Here is a 21,962-nt window from a genome sequence, read left to right as displayed (position 1 = left end):
AAATTCTTATGTATGAACAGTTGTCTAACTACAGTTGGCCCACATACAGGAAAACAAATCTATCATTTTTTATGTGACTAGTAACTAATAACAGAGTTTCATTTCCAGATTTCCCAGTAATCTGTGTGGAGGCTATAGATTAGTCACTCTATATTCACTAATTTCCTAGCATTTTCTGAAATTCATGGTTTCCAATGACAATTCTATTTATAATTAACCTTTCCTGGTTCTGTTGCATAATTTCCTCAAAATAATGTTTTACTTTGTGAAAACACAGTCTGCAAATACATAAAAAAGTTTATTAAAGACTTGGAGGAAAGCTGGGGTTCTGGTTCCATATCAGAAAAAAAAAGTGAAGGAAGTAATTTAAATGGTATCTTAGAACTGATGGTGACAGGTTATTCCAAAACAATTAAGATAGCTTGCGCAAAAATACAAAGGAAAAGACAGGAAAGAAATTTAAAAGTGTTATCAGGAAAGGTATATAAATGGCCCCAAATTGCAGGTGTAGATAACACTTAAAAGTGGAAACTATTTCAGGATAAGGAAGGCAATTACAAGGTTAGACTACTAGAACTAGCCAATGTTACAGGATATTTTTACTGTGCAGAAACTTAAAACTCGATTATAACTTTGAGGAATGTATTTGTGACAATAAAATAATCAATTTTAAGGACTTTGAATTTAGACTTCATATGGGAAAAGCTCTTATTTGCAAGTGCTTTTGACATCTTTCTAGAATCTGGTTCAAGAAATACGAGGAACACTACCTTTCAAGTCATCATAAACAGATTGTCATTCAATCAAAGGATGTGATGTTTACCATGACTTTATGAACAGGATTTGTGAGGCTAGCCAAAAAAGACTATTTTTTTCCACTAGAAATGGCAAATGCTTATCTCTCAGCTATCCAGAGTACTATTATAAGAAAAAAGAACAGCCAAACATGTCACGAAGTTTTTGCACTGGCATTTATACAGCATACTCAGGGCAACACAAGTTATCATGCTATCGTATTTATATGCGCAATAGAAACAGCACACTAGAAGAGAAGAGAGGTTACTACTGGCAGGAATATTGACAACCATAAGTTATTTCCAAGTGCCGAACTAGGTTTGATAAACTTTTTGTTTTGTTTTATTAAGCAGGGAATTGTGGAATATTTCACACATGAAAAATAAACTAAAAATATTTAAAACAGATTTTAGTGCAGCTAATTCCATTCAACATAAAAGACTCAATACCTTTAGTGACTATCACAAAAATGACCAAAAAGGTAATTGCTATCTTCACGGAGTATATTTTATAAATTCTTAGTTATATGTAAAACAGCTATCTAGAAAAACTCACTCTTCAAGGAATGATAAGAAACACATTTTTATTGTATTATCTACAATCAAAATACCTTATTTCCAAAGAAATATTTATGTATTGATTATGGTCTAATGATAAAAATATCCAAGACTTCTGCCAGTCTGCATAACTGAGATAAATGAGAATGCTTTCCTATTTTAAAAACCTGAAGTTTATCTTCTAAAAAAAAAGAATAAACTAGAAACAAGAAAGACTTACAGAAATATAGGGCTCAAGTATTTTATCAACTATACTTTATCTTCTCCTGATGGCTCATCTTACTCTAAGAAATTATCTTTCAGGTTCAGTCTAAGGAAATATGTTTGACTTAAAAGAAAACTGTATCTCAACTAGTAAGATTATAACTGGAATGGAAAAAAAAGTTTCTAATAGGAAGGGAGAGGGAGGTATTTATTGCCTATTGGAAAAATTGAGGGGGGCGGGGGAGGTGAGAGGCAAAGAGCAAGAATTTATCACCAGACGTTTCCTGGTTAACAGACCTGAGAATCTAGTCCTCTTGGAATAGACAGCTTGATGATACAATCCATCCAACTAGCTCATTCTGCTTTGAGTTCATTCTCACAAAGTAACACTTTGCCATATATGTTGTTGTACAGGAGAAAGAATGTACTGCAGAGTCCTTTGGTACCTGACAATCATACATAAGGGAATAAATAGTCAACCTGGTTTATATGACTATCACTTTTGAGTCTAGAAGTAGAGTCACTGCTTCTGGGCCTCATTAACCCTGGAAACATTTTCAAAATGGAGTTTCCAGATCTGTCAAACTGAAGATCTGAGGAAAGTAAGAACATTCTATCAGAAAGCCTCCTTGAAGACAGTTCGATCTAACCTCAAGGATCGCCTGCACTCTAGGTCTTATCATAGGTCTTGTTGGTGCTTTTAACTCTACTGCACATACCTGATTCAATGACTCTGCTGATTTAACCTGGAGTAAAAAACACTATTAAGGAAAGTTTATCACAACTAGAGATTATATACCTGTTTTGTCTACTACTGATTTCTGCTAATTCTAAAATAGACTTTTGCTTAACTTCCTAGAATTTCTGCTCAACATACAGAGAGCAACTCATTTAACTTTGTGTCTTTCATAGCACCGAACAGCACAAATTATTCAAAGTGGGTACTCAATATATGTTTGCAGCACTAAACTAATTGAACATGGACAGAAATAACATGATTCCTTATCTTTAATTTTTTTCAATCCAAAGAGAGAAAACTTTCTGTTAACCTTAGCTCTCTCTCCTCCTTTGAAGCCAGAACTCACTACTATATTACTCACTTGAAATAAATGGTTCATAAGCATCCATCTCCAACAAAGGACCAGCTACATCTTTTATTAGAGATCTTAAGTTAACATAGACATTTAATCAATCATGAAACCAAACTGAGAAGGCAGTAGATGTTACTTTGATAGCCACTTAAAACATTTCTTTCCAACATAATTCCCATACTCCTCTTCATCAAGCCATTTTCTGGCTGTATAAAACCTTAAGAAAGTTACTAAAATTCTGTATCTCAGTTTTCAAATACTACTATTTACCTCATAGGTTTTTGTAGAAATTAAATGAGTTAATATGTTAGAACCCTTAGTAACTCCTCAATAAATGACAGGCCTAAGTTTTTATTGTAGGGCTTGGAGCTATCTTAATTACATTAGAATGTAACTAGAAAAATTTATGTTTAAACTAACAAGTGTTTTTTATAATCAAAGATAAAATGACATGGACTGTAGGAGACTACACAGATAAAATCCAATGTCCACAAGGGGCTTATAATCTAGTTGAAAAAATAATTACTAAGTACATAAAACATGATTCATTTACTCATTTATTGTCTATCAAAAATTTACTAAGTACATATTATGACACAGTCCTTAGCAACAGGAGCTTACAGTCTAGTGAAAGTAGTTAAACATACAAGAAATAATTATACAGGAATATACCGAGGATGTCAGAGAGGAGGATTATATACGATAACATATATAAATAAGCCATACACTATTTAGAAACAGCTGAAAACTTACGTTTGCAATCAACAATCAAATCAAGGTCAACTACTCTTACATTTTTAGTACAAAACTATACTTTCATAAGATTTTCGGTTATCAGTAGAAGTAAGAAGGGATAATGTGCCCCTTTGGCTGGAATTTCAAAAGTAATTAATATAGTGATAGACTGTGACAGAGGGAAGCATATGAATCACTGTGGAAAAAGATCTAAAAGTTAACTATAAATATAAAATTCACTGTTTTCTCCAATCCTATAAAGTTGTAAATTCAGATTAAAAATTCACGTGGATTCAGAACATGAACAATAACATGGGAAAAACAGGAAGTACAACTCATAAATGTTTAGCTTCCTTCCCAAAAAAAAAGCATCTATTTAATCACTCAAGCAATTCATCATGTTTTAAGAAAATTAAAACGTACTATTCTTATTGAAAAAAATCTATAGAAATAGATTTAAGTTGTTTTAAATTACTTTCAAGAAGTTTATTACATTGAGTAAAGAGAGAGGATGCAATATAAATACATTTTCACATAGGAACACGTTTATGCTAAAGAGCAAAATCCACTTCCACACATAATAATTACGATGCTAGCAGGAATGTTTAGAAAGAAAGCTTTTCTATTACTATGCAATGTAATACAGTATGTATTTAAACTAATTCCTTGGCGAGGGGGAACCTAGTTTCTATAAAGTTCTCTACTGTATCCAAAATTCAAAGAAATATTATAGCGAATATTAGAATATGACATTAAAAACATATAAGAAGTAACAATTTAAATTTTAATGATTCTTCTAGGTTTTAAAAAAGCTACAGAGAAGATACTTCCCGTAATATTATAATTAGAAATACCGTATTAAAAATATATTTTGTTTTTATTAAATGAAAACATAATTCAGAAAGGAAGACAAAATGCTGTACAGAGCTCCCTTTACAGAAATGTAAGTGAGCTCGGTTCACCATAATTAGCAACGATTTCCATATTTGCAATGCTGATTTGGAGTTGAGTAAAGCAAACGTAATTTGTACAGAGCCTATACCGAATGCTGTTAATTCACCACACTGATTCGGGGGATACTTAGCAGAATTTCATTATAAGGATTAATAATCTCAGGACTACATTTCTAGGTACATGTTAAAAGGCAGGTAAGTCCACTAATCATCGGATTAATAAGAATGTTATTTAATAGATAATATGCCATTTAAACTAATTTAACATTTTGAACACAAGATACTTTTCATTGTATAACATAATCAAGTTAAAATTAAGTCACTCCTGCATCTGTGATTCTGTCTATATTTATTTAGGTAATCATGAGCCAGTATTTAGGGGGGAAAACATTTTCTCCCTTTATTTTGAAAAACTTTGCTTTAAGCTATCTTTAGTAATTCAAGTAGAGTCCAACAATAGTTACCTGTGAGACCAAATATAAAAAGCTCAATTTTTTTTCTTTGAGAATTTAAAGCCTTTTACAAAGTTTCAACTAAATATATCTTCCCCACCCCACCCTCAATCTCACCACAACTGAGAAAAGCACTAAGCTCCAGAGACGCTGTCAAAAGCTTAAGCTTTTACACAAACTCCACGGTGCCCTGAAAACAAAAATGCTTGTATACAAAATTTAGATAAACTGTCAGAGCAGTGTCATGGTATACAATAGCTCACTGTCAGACCCTCACCAGAAGGCGCTGTACCAGCTGTTACAGAGCTTCTTGATTAACTCTCTCCAAGCCCAGCAACTCAAAACATGACTAATACAATCACCCAGCACTCTTAGTGTTGGTGCTCATCAGAATGGACATTATTCTTGGCTGTGTGTGAACTACTGCTCAATAAGAAATTCTGACATCAATTACAATAATGACAACATCACTATCCATCTCATTCAGAAACAAACAAAAAGGCTAAACGGTCTAAGTAAGGAATAATTAGAATAATCTGTTCCCTAACTAAATAAAGAATGCTTCAAAGCAGACTTTGAAAACACTTTAACTTCAGTATTAATTTTAGTAAAAAGGAACCAGCATATATAGTTAAATCTTGTTTAAAATTAAATCTAAAAATAATCAAAGGTAATCCTTTAAAATTGGGTTTAAGATTTGTCTGTTCCATAGAAACATCAGGTTGTGTTGACATCTTTTAACCTTGGAAATGGGATTAGAAATCCACTGTTTTTAAATTTAAGTAATTTCTAATTATTTTATCTGGGTCACAGATAATCTGCTCTTACTAGGTCTAAAATGACATCAGATTATCATTACTATGATTATCCTGTTACCTTCTACTATCAATAAGATGGGATTTTTCCTCTTATACAGGAGAGAAATGACTTTTCCAAGTAAGAACAAATAATGGGGAAAAATTACTGAAAATTAATACACTGCTTCCTCAAAACCTCAACCTAAACCTAAATAGAGATAGCACTTGTTTTGCTTGTTTATAGTCTAATAGGCCTATATTCAAGCTATGTAATTACATAGTTTCTATAATGAAATGATACTCCCACCAGTGTTTTCCCAAAATGCCTCTTGGTCTTTGGGGGCAGGAGTAGGGCAAGGAGGAAGACATCAATGAAGTAATTAAATTCACTGTGATTCTTTCTCCCCCTTTTCTTTCTTATGCTAACTGACAAATTCGTCACTTCTTTCACACTGTAAAGAGAGATCCATGGATTCAGATTATGACAAAAACATGTCCAGATGTGAAATATCCTGTAGGCAGTATTAATTTTTTCATAAAATGAAACAGCAAGCATATTTTATAAAGAAAGGAAGCAAAATCTATATTTTAAATTTAAATTTTAATATTAAATACTATTTTTAAATACTAATAATTCGTTAGATTTAAAATTAAATACTGAATGCATAACAACTTCAAATAATTAAGCCCTAAAGAACCTTAAATCAATGTGGGGAGGAGTGAATTCTGGAAACCTTTAAAAAAATGTTTTTTTCATTCAAAAAGAGTGGTACTTGAAGTTCACTATGAAAGCCCAGGTAAATGGAATTGAAATTTACTGTAATTTTTTTAAGTACTTATATTCAAGAGGAAGTACAGTGCCTAAAGGTTGGACTAACAAATGGAATATATTCTCTCTCTTAATGCTTGCATTCCTTTTTAAATGCTTCACAAATGTATAATTTCCAAAGACATGAGACCTGTCTAGCACAGAGTGTCCTGAGAGGGTACTAAATGTATACAGAAAGAGATGAGACTTGGGGAGAGAGCATTATTTAACAAATGTGGTTTCTACTCAGTTTTAGAAATATCACAACATCAGACCCAATCTCCCTGTCTTAAAATGGTGAAATGTTGTTCAATATTATAGCAAAAGAGAAAATCATGCAATTTGAAAATTAATATTAACATACTGGTAGTATGGAATAGTCAGAAAGGAACCTGATACTATATACCCTTTAAAAACCAGCAAATACTATAAATAACTTTATGTCCAACTCAGAAGTGAATACTAAAATTTGAGAATAGGAATTCTTAAAATATCTTGAAGCCTTTGCTGCCAAACCCCACTTTCTGCTTAGGTGAGAAGGAAACTGTTACCCTCAGCTATAAACCTCTGATGGCTCTCAGAAGTAACTTGTAGTCTTAACAGCAACACTCTCAAACGTCCATTTCCAGTCATTAATCATAAGAAATTGGGGGAAATCAGAGAAACTTCATTCCAGGAAATATAAATATATACCAATGATTTGGGCAAATTCAAAAGTGGAAATTCAAAAATGCAAGCATAACCTGGCAATTTAGACTTGACTTATGAATAGGCTATAAAGTAATTATGAATGAGTATAAAAGCAGAGAAAAAACATGTTAGGGGAAGCCCTATTCTCGTCCACAGGAATGTGATTAATATCATGTTATTTATCATCATCACTAGATAAATCACAAGAGATATTAGAAAACATTTCAAGCCATGAATAATAATAAAAACATATTTAAACAGACATTATACAATCCATGAATGTCCAATAAGCACATGAAGAAGTGTTCAGTATCATTAGTCATCAAGGAAATGCAAATTAAAACAACCAGATACTATTAAAACCTACTAGAACAGCTGCAATTAAAAAGACTGACAACAATAAATGCTGATGAGGATGTGGAGCAACCAGAATTCTCATACATTGTTGGTCAGAGTGCAAAACGATACAGTTGCTTGGGGAAAAGGCCTGGCAGTTTCTTATGAAATAAAAGATAAACCGTCTCAAGTGACCAGCAATTCTTCTCCTAGGTATTTACCCAAGAAAATGAAAAGATGTTTCCACAAAAAGACTTGAACAAGAATGTTCACAGCGTTTTTACTCATAATTACCAAAACCTGGAACCAGACCAGTTGTCTTTTAATAGAATGGATAAACAAACTGTGGTATAGTCATACAATGGAATACTACTCAGCAATAAAAAGAAATTATCAATACATGCAACAACATGGATGAATCAAAAAAACACTATATTGAAAGAAAGGAGACGTATTAATGGGTATATATGAAATTCTATAACCAATACTAATCTGTGATGGATGGGAAAAAAAGCAACAGATCACTGCTGCCTCTGCAGAGGATATGGACTTACTGATATGAGGCATGACGGAACTTTCTAGGGTGATGGTAATATTCTCTATTGTGAAAGGGGTTTGGGTTGCACATGTGTGCATTTATGTCTTTCACTGTACGTAAAATTTGCCTCAAAGGAAAAAACATAAACAAGCACTGAGCTCCAGTTAATGATTTGTGTGGTGAACTGTCTGATGCTGCAAATTACTCTGATATATATTACAACATATAATGGACTGATGGACAATTTGAAGTGAGATAAAGCAAATACTCTAAAATGTTAATTGTGGTTGAGGATTCACTGCAAGATTCTTTAAAATTTCCTGTGTTTAAAATTCTTCCTATAAAATCTAGAGGGGAAAGGTTATTATGAGTACCTTGCAAAATATTAAAACAATGGTGACACAATAAATATGTTTTCCTTCCATTTCTGACTGCATTCTTCCAGTTTTCTTCAGAGGCCAGTACCATTACTAGTATCTCATGTGTCTTTCCATAGATAGTCTTTGCATATAGATAGAGGGATAGAGAGAGTTACCTCTGCATTATTTCTTTTTTTTTAATGTTTTTATTAACATTTCTTATTAAACCATAAGAGAAAAGAACACCTGAATAGAAAACAGACAAAGGACATCAACAAACCATATATAAAATGAATAAATGAATGAATGTGAACAAATGAATAAAATTAACATTTAATTTATGCCAGAAATATTCTTTTTTTGTTAACATCTTTATTGACATATAATTCATATACCATAAAATTCACCCATTTAAAGTATACAATTCAATGGTTTTTTAGTATGTTCACAGAGTCATACAACCATCACCACAATCAATTTTAGAACATGTTCATCACCCTATGAAAGAAACCCTGTACCCTTTAGCCATTATCTCCAGCCCCCACTAGCTCCCCAACCCCACACAACCACTAATCTACTTTGTCTCTATAGACTTGCCTATTCTGGACATATCATTAAATGGAATGATACAAATATGTGACCTTTTGTGGCTGGTTTCTTTCACTTAGCATAATGCTCTCAAGGTTCATCTGTGGTGTTGCATGCATCAGTACTTCACTTCTTCTTATGGCCAAATAATATTCCATTTTATGGATATATACCACATTTTGTATATATCCATTCACCAGCTGATAGATATCTGGATTGCTGAGAGTTTTGGTCTATTATGACTAATGCTGCTATAAATATTCATGTACAAATTTTTATGTGAACATACATTTCATTTCTCTTAGGTACATACCTAGGCGTGGAATTGCTGAATCAAAACATAACCCATGTTTATTTACAGAATGGTCAGACTATTTTGTAAAGTATCTGCACCATTTTACATTCCCACTAGTAGTGCATGAGGGTTCTGCTTCCTCTGCATCCTCACCAACCTTTGTTATTACCTTTTTTTATTATAGCCTCCTAGTGTGCATGAGAAGTGATACCTAATTATGGTTTTGATTTTCATTTCCCTGATGACTAATGATGTTGAGCATCTTTTCATGTAGTATTTATTGTCCATTTGTATCTTCTTGGAAGAAATGTCCATTCAGATCCTTTCCCCATGCTTTAATTAGGTTGCCTTCTTATTACTGAGTTTAAGAGTTCTTTATTCTAGATACAAGTCCCTTATCAGATACACAATATTTTCTCCCATTCTGTGAGCTGTCCTTTCACTTTCTTGATAGCATCCTTTGAAGTGCAAAAGTTTACAGTTTTGAGTAAGTCCAAATTATCTTTTTTTTCTTTATTTACACTTTTGGTTTCATATCTAGGATATTATTTCCTAGTCTAAGATTTAGTATTGCCTAATCCTTAGTATTGCCTAATCCTATGTTTTCTTCTAGGAGTTTTATAACTTTAGATCTTATATTCAGGTCTATGATCCATTTTGAGTTAATTTACATATATGGTATGAGGTAAGGGCCCAACTTCATTCTTCTGCATGTGGATACCTAGCTGTCCCAGCAGTATTTGTTGAAAAGACTTTTCTTTCCCCTATTGAATAGTCTTGCTACTCTTGCTGAAAAACTGATTGACCATAGATATATATGTCTATTTCTGGACTCTCAATTCTATTTCATCTATCCTTATGCCAGTACAACACTTTCTTGATTACTGTTGCTTTAAAGTAAGTTTTGATGCATTTTCTTACAGTTTTTTCCACTGAATATAGTCTTATAAACACTTAAGTTTTCATACACTATATCAATATAACAATGAAGATCTTTTTTAATATACACACTTATTTACACACATGTGAAAAAACAGTATCTAGAGGTGGTCAAAAGGGTTGTGCCTTTAAAATTTTGATAGACATTGACTATTTGCCCTTCAAAAAGTTTATACCAATTTATACCCCCGCCAACAACATACAAAAAAGCCTATTTACTCTGCATCTTCTGCAATGCAGTGTATTTCCAAACTTTTAAATCCTTAACCAATGTTATTTTTCTCATTTTTAAAATCTTTTCTGTTGTGACAAATCCACTTTGGCTAATAAATACATTTAAAAAAACCCGTTTAATTACTAATAAAATGTTTCTACCAGCAACATTCCATTTTTTGGAATTTACCTTAAGTTACTAGTTTAAAGAGGAAAAAGAGATGTTCAAAGAGCTATTTGTAATACAGAAAAAAAAGATTGCATAGTAGATGCTGATCAACAGAAAAATGATTAATTAAAATATGTTATGTTCACTAAATAGTATATCCAACTATTAAAGACTATAAACATGATGTCTGTAGCCATATAAAAATACTTTAATCTAATTTTTAAAAGCAGGATACAAAATTATATGTACACTCTGTACACTGATTATAACTACTTTAAAATTACACAGGCATACGGAAATGGAAATACATAAATGACTACGGATAACTTTCCTCTTTAATTTCTAAGCTTCCTGTAACTTTTTAGAATTAAGTTCGTAATTAGGCAATATGTTCACAAATACATTACTTTACATTAAAAATATACTTACTGTGATGATGCCAATTAGTTGAGTATAAAAGAGTCCAGTTATTCCAACTAACATTGTAATGCCCATAAAGGCAGCTAGTCTCATTATGGCCAATTCATGTCTAACAACAAAGAGGTCCTATAAGAAGAAAAAGAAAATCTTAAAAACAATTCAAAAATTACTTACAGTTGCAATAATAAAGAATTGAGCCATAACATTTTCCCTTATTATCTTAAAACAACTACTCTCCCCATTTTTTAGTTTATTCCACTTCATAAACATATAATATTTGAAAATTTCAAAAATAATTGTTTTTAACTCATAGTAGCAAGCTGAAAAATGGGATTTTACTACTCAATTGTCATAAAAACTCCTAATCCTAAAGTTGCAAATTAGCCATGCTCATTTACTATTTGGAGCAAAAACAAAACAGAAAACCCTCCAAAAATCAAAAAACAAAAACAAAACAGATGGTGTACAATCTCTGGTTCAACAAAAGGAAATTTTATTATGGTACTGCTAAAAAGCTTGAAAGCACAAATCTGATTCATAATATTAAAGTTCAAGTGGCCAAGATACCTAGAGATTATGTATTTTAGTCAAAATGAGGGGGTAACACAAATAATAGGATCACATGAACAGCCCTCTGCAAGACCAACTCATTCATTCATCCATCCACTCACTCAACTACCACTGCCAAGCACTGAGCTATGTAGTAGAAATGTAAAAAGGATAAAGATATGGTCTGTGCCCTCAAGAAGTATGCAGTTTATTCAGAGAGAGAGCCCAACTCTGCAAAACTCCAAAACAATGTGATATATACTTTAACAGGAATGTGTGCACAGAGGACAGTAGAAACATAAAGGAATGCCTAGACAGGAGAGAGAAATGGAAACGCTGTGAGGGAAAACTGATTTTCCAGCCCAGGGCATGAAAATGAGGGTCTTGAAAGTGATCCAAAGAAACTGTGGCAGGAGGTCAGGAAAACCAGGAGAAGCCATTTCATTTACCCCCACTGTTCTTTCACTCTCTCTCCCTTGTCTGGCCAGACCATTCCAGTCGAGGGAGAGAGAGTGAAAGAACAAAGACTTCTGGAAACCTGTAGTTACTAAGCTTTGGAATAAAATAGCCACAGTGGATAAAAAGCAACAAACGAATGGGAAGGACCCCAAAACATAACCACGCACATGCTCTTTTAATACTGATTCAGGTTAAGGCTTAAAGGTACCCTGGTAGCAATACCAGAAACAGGGGGGTCACCGAACATAATGATCTTGTTTGAAACAAAAGAACTGATGCTTTTCTGTGTGGCACAGTGATCATCCATCTGACTTAAGCAAAACTCTGAGTCCACACCCAAACCACTCAGTTTATTAGCCAGGGAAAACTTAAAATTCACCAAGATACTTAAGGTGTTATGTAACAGTTACATATTAGTTTTGACTATTTCAAAATTTCACTAAAAAGAGCCTAATGCAAAATCCTTACCAAACATGTAAAGAGGAAAAGATGGGGCTATGAATGATATTAAAAATTCAGTACAGTAAACTCTGCTATTACGCTGTATGAAAACACAAATATGTTCCAACATGATTGATACATTAAGCAACAACTTGAGCATAGCAAGACTCTTGTGTTTGTTTATGTGTGATTTTATCTGCAAGAAACCCAAGATGAACAGTAAAAACTTCACCCAGCTAAACCAAGCTATACAGGAATACACAAAACACACCCCTCCAAACATCTACCGGCTAACTCAATTTGTCATGTGTGTTATGAGCCACAATCATCCGTACCTGGTATCACAATTTTCCCTCCAATTTCATATGACTCTCCTTCCATCACTTGGTAATAACTCACATAACGCAACCCTTCTGATGCCCACTTCCACAAGAAAATTTCACGTCTCTTCTAAGGTAAAGTGCAATGTTTGTTATAGTATTTACGTATTTCTTAACTAGTTAACATGTATAAAACTGTGCTGCTATTTTTATTAGGAACCCTTTTAAGTGTCACTGACAAAGTTTTTGAGTGTTGTGTCTTCATTTTCCCATAAGTCCTATGGTTTTCATTGCATGATTTTGCACAGCGGGGCAAATTTTAGGAATGAACATACTGTGTCATAGTAGAGCTTACCCTAATAAAAATACACATGGTCCCCAATTTACAACGGTTCACCTTACAATTTTCCGACTTTTAAGATGGTGCAACTTTGGATATTTTCAACTTAGAATGGGTTTATCAGGACGTACTCCACTGTAAGTCAAGGAAGATCTGTGCCATATATGACCAAATAAAATGCATCCTCTTTTCTCCCAGTGAAAAGATTAAAAAACTTTTTTGTCCACTAGAATTTATACATGTTAGGGATGAAGATGAGACTAAAAGATCTACTTAAAATTACATTTATTCACTTAGGTATACATTTATGTTAGAGAGTACTTGTGTAAAATAGTAAATTGATTCAGAAATTGCTTTTTATCACTCTTACATTTTCAAAAAATGCATCCCAACTTTACACACACATAATTAACATCAGTACTAAATCCATATTTTGAGTCATTTAACATACTTCTCCAGAGCACAACATCTTTACTTCTATCTTAGATTTTTTGTTTTTAGATCTAGCACTTTTTGAATCCAAAAATTGGCTTGGGAAATTTTATCTACATCACAAGCATCCATTTGCTATTCAAATCTTTATGACATAATCAGTGTTATTATGGCTGAATTGTGTCTCTCCAGAAATTCGTATGTGGAAGCCCTAACCCCTCACCCCAGCACTTCAGAATGTGAGAGTATTTGGAGAGAGGGCCTTTAAAGAGGAGATCAAGAAAAATGGGGCCCTTAGGGTGGACATTAATCCAATCTGACTGGTATCCTTATAAGAAAAGGAAACTCAGAAACACAAAGCGACACCACGGATGCTCAAGCACATGCGAAGACACAGCAACAAGGTGCCATATGCAAGCCAGGAGAGAAGCCTCCAGAGAAACCAAACCTGCCGACATCCTGATCTTAGACTTCCAGCCTCCAGAACTGTGAGAAAATGAGTTTCTGTTGTTTATGCCCCCAGTCTGTGGTATTTTATGTCGCCCTAGAAAACTAATACAGTAACTGTATTTCTTTATCGTTTTCATTCCTTTCCATTTTTTGGTTAAGAAACGTGCTTATATAGAGAGAAATACATAAAACATAAGTTCAGTTTAGAGAAAAGAATGCAAACATTTGAAAACATGCAGGCGCTTTCCTCAGTGCATTTCTTCCCCATCACATCCTCTCCCGCATCCCTAGCTTAAAGAGAAAGGTTACTGATTCGTTCTTCAGACATCTTCGATACTACATTTCAGTCGCATATTACAAATATCTTTTCCTACTCTGAGTCTACTTTTTCATTCTCTTTATGGCATCTTTGGATAATCGCAAATTCTTAATTTTAATGTAGTCCAATTTATCTTTTCTTTTATTGCTTTTTATTTCCTGTTTAAGAAATCTTTCCCAACCCTGACGTAGTGATGACATTCTCCTATATTACCTTCTAAAGCCTTTAAAAGCTTTATAGCTTTGCCTTTCACATTTAGGTCACTAATCCACCTGGAATTGATTGTGCACTGTGAAATACAGGGTTCTGAATTTACTTTTACTATATGAATACTCAATTGTCCCGGGACGGTTTATTTAAAAAGCTGTCCTTTCCTCAGGGATCAGAGGTCAAGTGTCCATACGTGCCTGAGTCTGATGTGGGCTCTCTATCCTGTTCTCTTGGTTTATTTGTTTATCCCCGTACTAGTGAGCACATCTTAGTTACTATGGCTTTGTAATAACTCTCCATACCTAGTAGGCCAACTCATCCCAACTTGTTCTTTTTCAAGAATATCTTGGTATGGGACTAAGAGACACAAACTACTAAGTATAAAACAGATAAGCAATAAAGATATATTGTACAGCACAGGGAAATACAGCCTTTGTTTTGTAATAAATTTAAATGGAGTATAATCTATAAAATATTGAATCACTATGTTTTATACCTGAAAATAACATAATATTGTAAATCAACTACACTTCAATGTAAAAAAAGGAATGTATTGGTTATTCTAGATACAGTTGACCCTTGAACAAGGCGGGGGTTAATCTGCATATATCTTATAGCAGGCCCTCAGTATCCACGGTTCCTCAGCATCAGCGGATTCAACCAACCATCGATCCTGTACTACTGGAGTATTTACTACTGAAGATATCCGCATATAAGTGGATCTGCACAGTTCAAATGTGTATTGTTCAAAGGTCAACTGTAATTTGTATTCCCATAGAAATTTTAAATTAGATTTCGAGTTACAACACACTCAGACATACACACACATATGATATATTCTCTCCACTAAGAGTCACAATTTTCCCCTAGAGGTCTTGCTTTTTAAAGTCAGATTGAATTCCTGTTTCTTGATTCTATTATAAATGGTTCTGCTGTTAATTTCATTGTCTAAAGCACCGTTTGCTAGCATACAGAAATAAAACTGATTTTTTAAAATATTGTTTTATAGTCACACTTCTTAAACTTTCTTAAAAATTCCAAAGAATCTACAGATAAGTTATTTACATGATCATACCATCTAAGAGTAATGATGGTTTTCTTCATTTCAGCAGTTATACCGTCTCTTTCTTCCTCTTGCCTCACTGCATGGACTAGAATTCCTAGCACTATATTTAATAACAATGGCAGTGGCGGCACAGCAGGCATCAACACCTTGTCCCTCAACTTGGAGGGAAAAAGGTCAACATTTCATCATTAAGCATGCTACAGCTATTGTGTTGGGTTCTGTGTGTGGTTTTTGTTTGTCTGTTTGTTTTGGAACCTTTTATCTCACTAAAAAAGTTCTCTAGTTCTAGTTTGCTAAGAGTTTATAACATGAATGGAGGCTGAATTTTATCTTTGTCCTCACACACTAATACATACAGTCTCCATACATCTGGGTTTTTTTCCCCTAATTTGTTCCCCTAATACATACAGTCTCCATACATCTGGGGTTTTTTTCCCCTAATTTGTTAATTGATAAAAGTATACTGACGGATTTTCTAGCATAAAAACAACCTTTCATTCCTAAGATAAACTCAACTTGATCAAGCTGGTTATATATGACCAGATTCAGTTTGCTAAAATTTTGTTTAGGGGTTGTTTATCTATGTTCATAATCAGACTAATTTCCTTTCATTCTCTTATTGCCCTTAATAGGCTATATACCCAACATATGCTATACACATAAAATGAGTTGGGGAGTTTCCTCTTTTTCTAGTGTTTTGAAGAGTATGCATAAGACTGGAATTACTGTTTCCTTTCACATATGATAGAGCTAGGATTCACTGGTAAATGTGTGAATATTCTTTTCAGGAAAAGTTTTAACTACTCACTCATGGTCATAGGACTACCCATGTTTCCAACTTCTTCTTGCTGCTACACTATGCTTATGATCAGGAAACTCAGAAAGGTACAGATGTCAACTAACCAAACTGATGTATAGAATTAATACAATCCCAATAAAATTCCCCCACCAGTAGAGTATATACTGTTACATACTGTTAGGAGTTTTTTACTTTGTTTTGATTTGTAAACTGCTAAGTAAGCTGTTTCTAAATTTCACTGAAAAAGACAAAAGCAAAGGATAGCATACCACTCCTATATAAAAAGAACAAGGAGGAGGATCTGCTCTACTGCATGCATTCTCAGTAGGGGTAGTATCGCCCCCAGGAGGGAGAAAATTGGTTCTTGGAGGAAAAAAAACTTAGCTATTACAGTGATTTGTGGCTGTCCACAAATCAATCCTACCTGACAAAATCTTATTCCTTAGTATTTAACTTCACAGAGAAAAGAAGAGAAAGTGTCTAAAAAGGCTCCTGATGGGAGCAATAATAATGAAAAAAAAAAGGCAGAAAAACACTCTTATACTGGATAGCAAGATTTATTATAAAACTACAGTTGTAACAGTGTGGTGCAACCACAAAGATAGACTAATGGACTAGAAAAAAAGCAGAAACAGATACACACATATATGGCTCTTGGTTTATGACAAAGATGGTATTGCAGAGCAGAGTGGAATTATCTTTTCAATAAATGGTGCTAAATCAATTGGATATCCATCTGTGAAAAAAATGAAATCCTAACTCCTACCTCATAAGCATTATAAAAATCAATTCCGGGTAGAAATATAAAAAATATAATACTTGGAAGACAATATAGGAGAATTATACTGATGATTTAGGATAGAAAAATACTTCTTAAATTGAACCTCAAAAGCACTAACTAAAAAGGAAAAGACTGGTAAGTTGGAGTAAAGTTAAAACTTCTGTTCATCAAAAAATAGCATTAAGAGAGTAAAAAATTTAGCTACAGAAAGATATTTACAACATACATAATCATAAAAGGACTCAAATCTAAAACATCCTACAATTACCAGGAAAAAAAAAGTTAAATAACCCCCCTACCAAACATGCAAAATAAACAGACACACTGCATCAAACAGGTTATACATATGGTCGATAAACATGTGAAAAGGGGCTCAATAACACAACGAAGTACTGCTCATCCCCACTAAAATTACAAACTTTAAGATGACTGGAGGGCATTATGCTAAGTGAAATAAGTCAGACAGAGAAAGACAAACACTGTATGATATCACTTATATGTGGAATCTAAAAAAATACAACAAACTAGTGAATATAACAAAAAAGAAGCAGACTCACAGATATAGAGAACAAACTAGTGGTTACAGTGGGGACAGGGAAGGGGAAGGGGCAATATAAGGGTAGGGGGAAAAGATGTACAAACCATTAGGTATAAAATAAGCTACAAGGATGTACTGTACAACACAGGGAATATAGCCAGTATCTTATAATAACTATACATGGAGTATAGCCTTTAAAAACTGTGAATCATTATATTGTACACCCATAACTTATGTAATATTGTACAGCAACTATACTTCAACTGAAAAATAAAGGAGATACTTTTAATATTATGCCATTAAAAAAAAAAAGGAAAACCTGAAAAAGTATTAGCAACACTATGAAGTAACGTGAACTTACATACTCTACTAGTGGCGTTTTGAATTGGTACCACCACTTCGTAAAACTTTAACAGTATCTAAAGGAATATACACATAACCTTTGAACACAGCCACTTCTAGCTGTACATCCAAGTGAAACACATGCACCTGTACAGCAAGAGACATGAACAAGGTTGCTTCTGGCAGCATTATTTGTAATAGCCCCAAACTGGAAACAATGTAAATGTCCATCAATAGAATGGATATATAAACTATTTTACATTAAATGAAATACTATGGACTTCCCTGGTGGCGCAGTGGTTAAGAATCCGCCTGCCAATGCACGGAACACGGGTTCGATCCCTGGTCCGGGAAGATCCCACATGCCACAGAGCAACTGAGCCTGTGTGCCACAACTACTGAAGCCTGCGTGCCTAGAGCCCATGCTCCGCAACAAGAAGCCACCACAATGAGAAGCCCACGCACTGCAAGGACAAGTAGCCCCTGCTCGCAGCAACCAGAGAAAGCCCGCGCACAACAACAAAGATCCAACGCGGCCAAAAATAAATAAATAAATAAATTTATTAGAAAATGAAATAGGGGTTTCCCTGGTGGCTCAGTGGTTGAGAGTCTGCCTGCCGATGCAGGGGACGCGGGTTCATGCCCCGGTCCGGGAGGATCCCACATGCCGCGGAGCGGCTGGGCCCGTGAGCCATGGCCACTGAGCCTGCGCGTCCGGAGCCTGTGCTCCACAACGGGAGAGGCCACAACAGTGAGAGGCCCGCATACCGCAAAAAAAATAAATAAATAAAATAAAATACTATGAATATTTGTAGCAATGTTCATAGCAATGAAAATAAACTGTATCTAATGTAACAAATGAATAAATCTTATAAATATTGCTCAAAGAGGCTTTGCCATCATTCACTGAGCTGTATGTTTTTATTTTTGTGCACACCTATATATGTGTATTATATTTCATAATACAAAAGGTACAAAAACTGAAACTGCAGTAAAAAGAAAGTTGTGATCATGAAATATTAAATACAAAAATACTTTCTTGATTTTAGAATAGAAACAGAGCTCTTTTAAAATATATATAGCAAAATGAAAACGTTTAGTTACATAGGGCCTGTGAAAGGACAGACAAAAAATGTCAAATAAGTTATAGAAAAGGATACAACAGACAAAGGGGAGAAAGAGAGAGGAGGAGTCAGACTGGCCTTCTGAGCTCATCTACCACTTTCTTCCTGGACCACTCTGATCCCACCACATTGAGCTCTTTGCTATTTCTCCAACATATGAAGCAAACCCCACATCAGTGATGTTACACTTATTCTTCCCAGCAAAATCTTTCCCCAGATATCCACAGGTTTACTCCCTCATTTTCTTTAGGTCTCTGTTTAAACATCACCTTATCAGAGACCCATTTGTTTATTTTTACCAGGGCCCAGTTGCTTATTTTGCCTTGACCAAACTACAGAAAATCTCAGCATTCCCTACTGCCTTGGTCTATTTTATTTTTTCTAGAGTACTTACCTCCATCTGATATTTACCTATTTATGTAATTATGTATGTATTTACTATCTGTCTCTCACAACAGTAAGTTTCTTGAAGATGGGAACTCTTGACTGTTTTGTTCGATGATGAGTCCCTGGAGCCTAGAACTCGCTCTAGCTCACTGTAGATGCTCAATAAATGTTTACTGAATGAATAAATGAAAATGAGGAAGAAAGCTAGCCAAAAAAGCAGTCTCCCCCAACACATGAAGTCAGAGTACTACCTACAAAGACTATTACACACATGAAATAGCAGAGAGAAACAAAGAAAAAGAAACACAAAGGCAACATGTACATAGACACATGTCACACAAACCAAGAGAGGTGGAAAAAGACACTTACATGAAATAATATTCCTATATTCCTATCTGTTAATTACATCATTTAAAATTTCAAAATGTTACACAACTAGGGAGCAGTGGGGTCATCACCTCCTGATGCAAGCTAAATGAAAATAAACCAAGGATCAGATTTGGCTATTTATAATCTAGCAAATATTTCTTCCAATACTTGGTCTGTGAATTCTTTGAACTCATTTCTTCTAATAATCTTATTAAAATCTCAATCCAAATTCTATAATTATATCCTCTATCTTAATATTTCCCATCACTGTGCTCATAACATGACTGCAAATTCAAACACATCACCTTCTGAATACCACCTTGTATCTTTCAATCTAGCTCCCTGTAGATCATCAATGTTAACACATTCTCAACCTCAATGAATGTCCGATCTGTTGACCCAACCACCATTTCACTGTCCGTCAATGCCTTCCTCCAATACCTTCACTTGACTTCCTACTTGTTTACAGTCCACACTACACTGCTATACTTTCTCCTTCAATATATACCGTCAACTTTTTTTTTTTTTGCGGTACGCGGGCCTCTCACTGTTGTGGCCTCTCCCGCTGCGGAGCACAGGCTCCGGACGCGCAGGCTCAGTGGCCATGGCTCACGGGCCCAGCCGCTCCGCAGCACGTGGGATCCTCCTGGACCGGGGCATGAACCCGCGTCCCCTGCATCGGCAGGTGGACTCTCAACCACTGCGCCACCAGGGAAGCCCCCGTCAACTTTCTTGATGCTCTCTTTCACCAGTGCTCCCTGGTTTCACCGGGTACTCCTGCTTAGTCACCTTTCTGTTTCCTCCTCATCTTTCTGTCTTCTAAAATTTAAGAGTATTCCAGATTTAGTCTTAAGACCTCCTTTCTTATCTAGCTATACTTACTCCCTAGAAAATCTCCTATCAGGTCCCATGGCTTTAAATACCATCTTTACATCTAAAGGTCCCAAATTTATATATCAAGCTCAGACCACTCTACTGAAATCCAGATTCCCATATCTGTCTACTTAACAACATCTCTTCTTGGATATCAAATAGGCACCTCAATAGAACCAAAATCTTTAAACTTTTTCCTAAAACTTACTCTTCCTCCAAGCTTCTCCATTTCAGTAAATGACATCTCTATTCTTCCAGTTGTTCAGGACATAAAACCTTGCAGTCATCCTCTACTTGTCACTTTCTATCTCATACCCCACATCCAAATCAACACTAAATCCTGTCAGCTCTTAAACTGTAACACACCACTTCTCAACATTCCACTACTCCCCACATCATCTTGTTTGGACTATATTTTAACAGTCTAGTAACTGGTCTTCTTGCTGCCATGATTGTCCCTAAATTTATTCTTCCTAGCAATCAGGTTTCTTTCTCTAATGTAAATGAGTTTGTGTAATTTTGCTAAAAAACCTTCAAAAGTTTCCAAAGTCCCAACCACTAAACATCCTGACAAAACAAAGTCTCACCTTCAATCCCAGCCCTCACTGCTCTCAATTCATCTCCTAAAACTCTCTCCCTCACTCCACTCAAGATACACTTGGCATTGGTTCTTTCCTCTCACTGAAATGCTCTTCCTCCCAATATCAGTGACATGCTTGAGCTTCAGGTCTCTGCTCAAGTGTCACTATGAGAAAGGCCTTCCTTGACTATATCATCAATCATTACTTTCTATCCCTCACTCACCTTTATTACACTTCATAATACTGATCTTGTATACCATATATTTATTTATTGCCTGTCTCTCCCAATTAGAATGTAAGCTCTTTAATTCAGGAACTTCATTTTGTTCACTGCTGCATCCTCAGAGCCTAGAATGGCTACCATGCACATCGCAGGCACTCAATAAATATTTGTTAAATGATTTACTGAGTGTTCTTCATAATTTTTGAAAATAAACAACTTTTACAAATAAAATTGTACATATAAAATAACAGTCTTATATTAATCAGTAGGAAGCAATTTTATTTATATACTATTATTTATAAGTTGTTTTGTGTTTTTATGAGACTAGCCTGAAAATTAACATGTGAGGTATTTGTTATCTTCCTCCTACTGAAGGGGTTTCTCAACCTCAACATTACTATACTTTGGGCCAGATCAGCC

The 21,962-nt window shown here is 34.6% G+C and overlaps 1 protein-coding gene across 4 annotated transcripts in view; it reads right to left on the bottom strand.

Moving 5' to 3' along the window:
• ZDHHC21 (zDHHC palmitoyltransferase 21) overlaps nt 1-21,962 on the bottom strand; it is an 84,792-nt gene that overhangs the window by 18,459 nt on the left and 44,371 nt on the right. For 2 of the 4 annotated variants that reach the window (XM_022573750.3, XM_089913218.1), the window contains one exon: nt 10,949-11,065. In XM_022573750.3, coding sequence (XP_022429458.1) covers nt 10,949-11,065 — 117 coding nt within the window. Of the gene's footprint in view, nt 1-1,853; nt 9,657-10,948; nt 11,066-21,962 lie in introns of all 4 variants that reach the window. The other 2 variants (XR_016393558.1, XR_002644543.3) reach the window with 2 other exon arrangements.

This window comes from Delphinapterus leucas, chromosome 6 (assembly GCF_059928025.1).
Source record: "Delphinapterus leucas isolate spDelLeu-1000000601 "Yukka" chromosome 6, BTC_Dleu_Yukka2, whole genome shotgun sequence".
Classification (NCBI taxonomy): Eukaryota; Metazoa; Chordata; class Mammalia; order Artiodactyla; family Monodontidae; genus Delphinapterus; species Delphinapterus leucas.
Note: the sequence above shows the minus strand (reverse complement) of the source record. Positions and strands in the feature narration are given on the sequence as shown.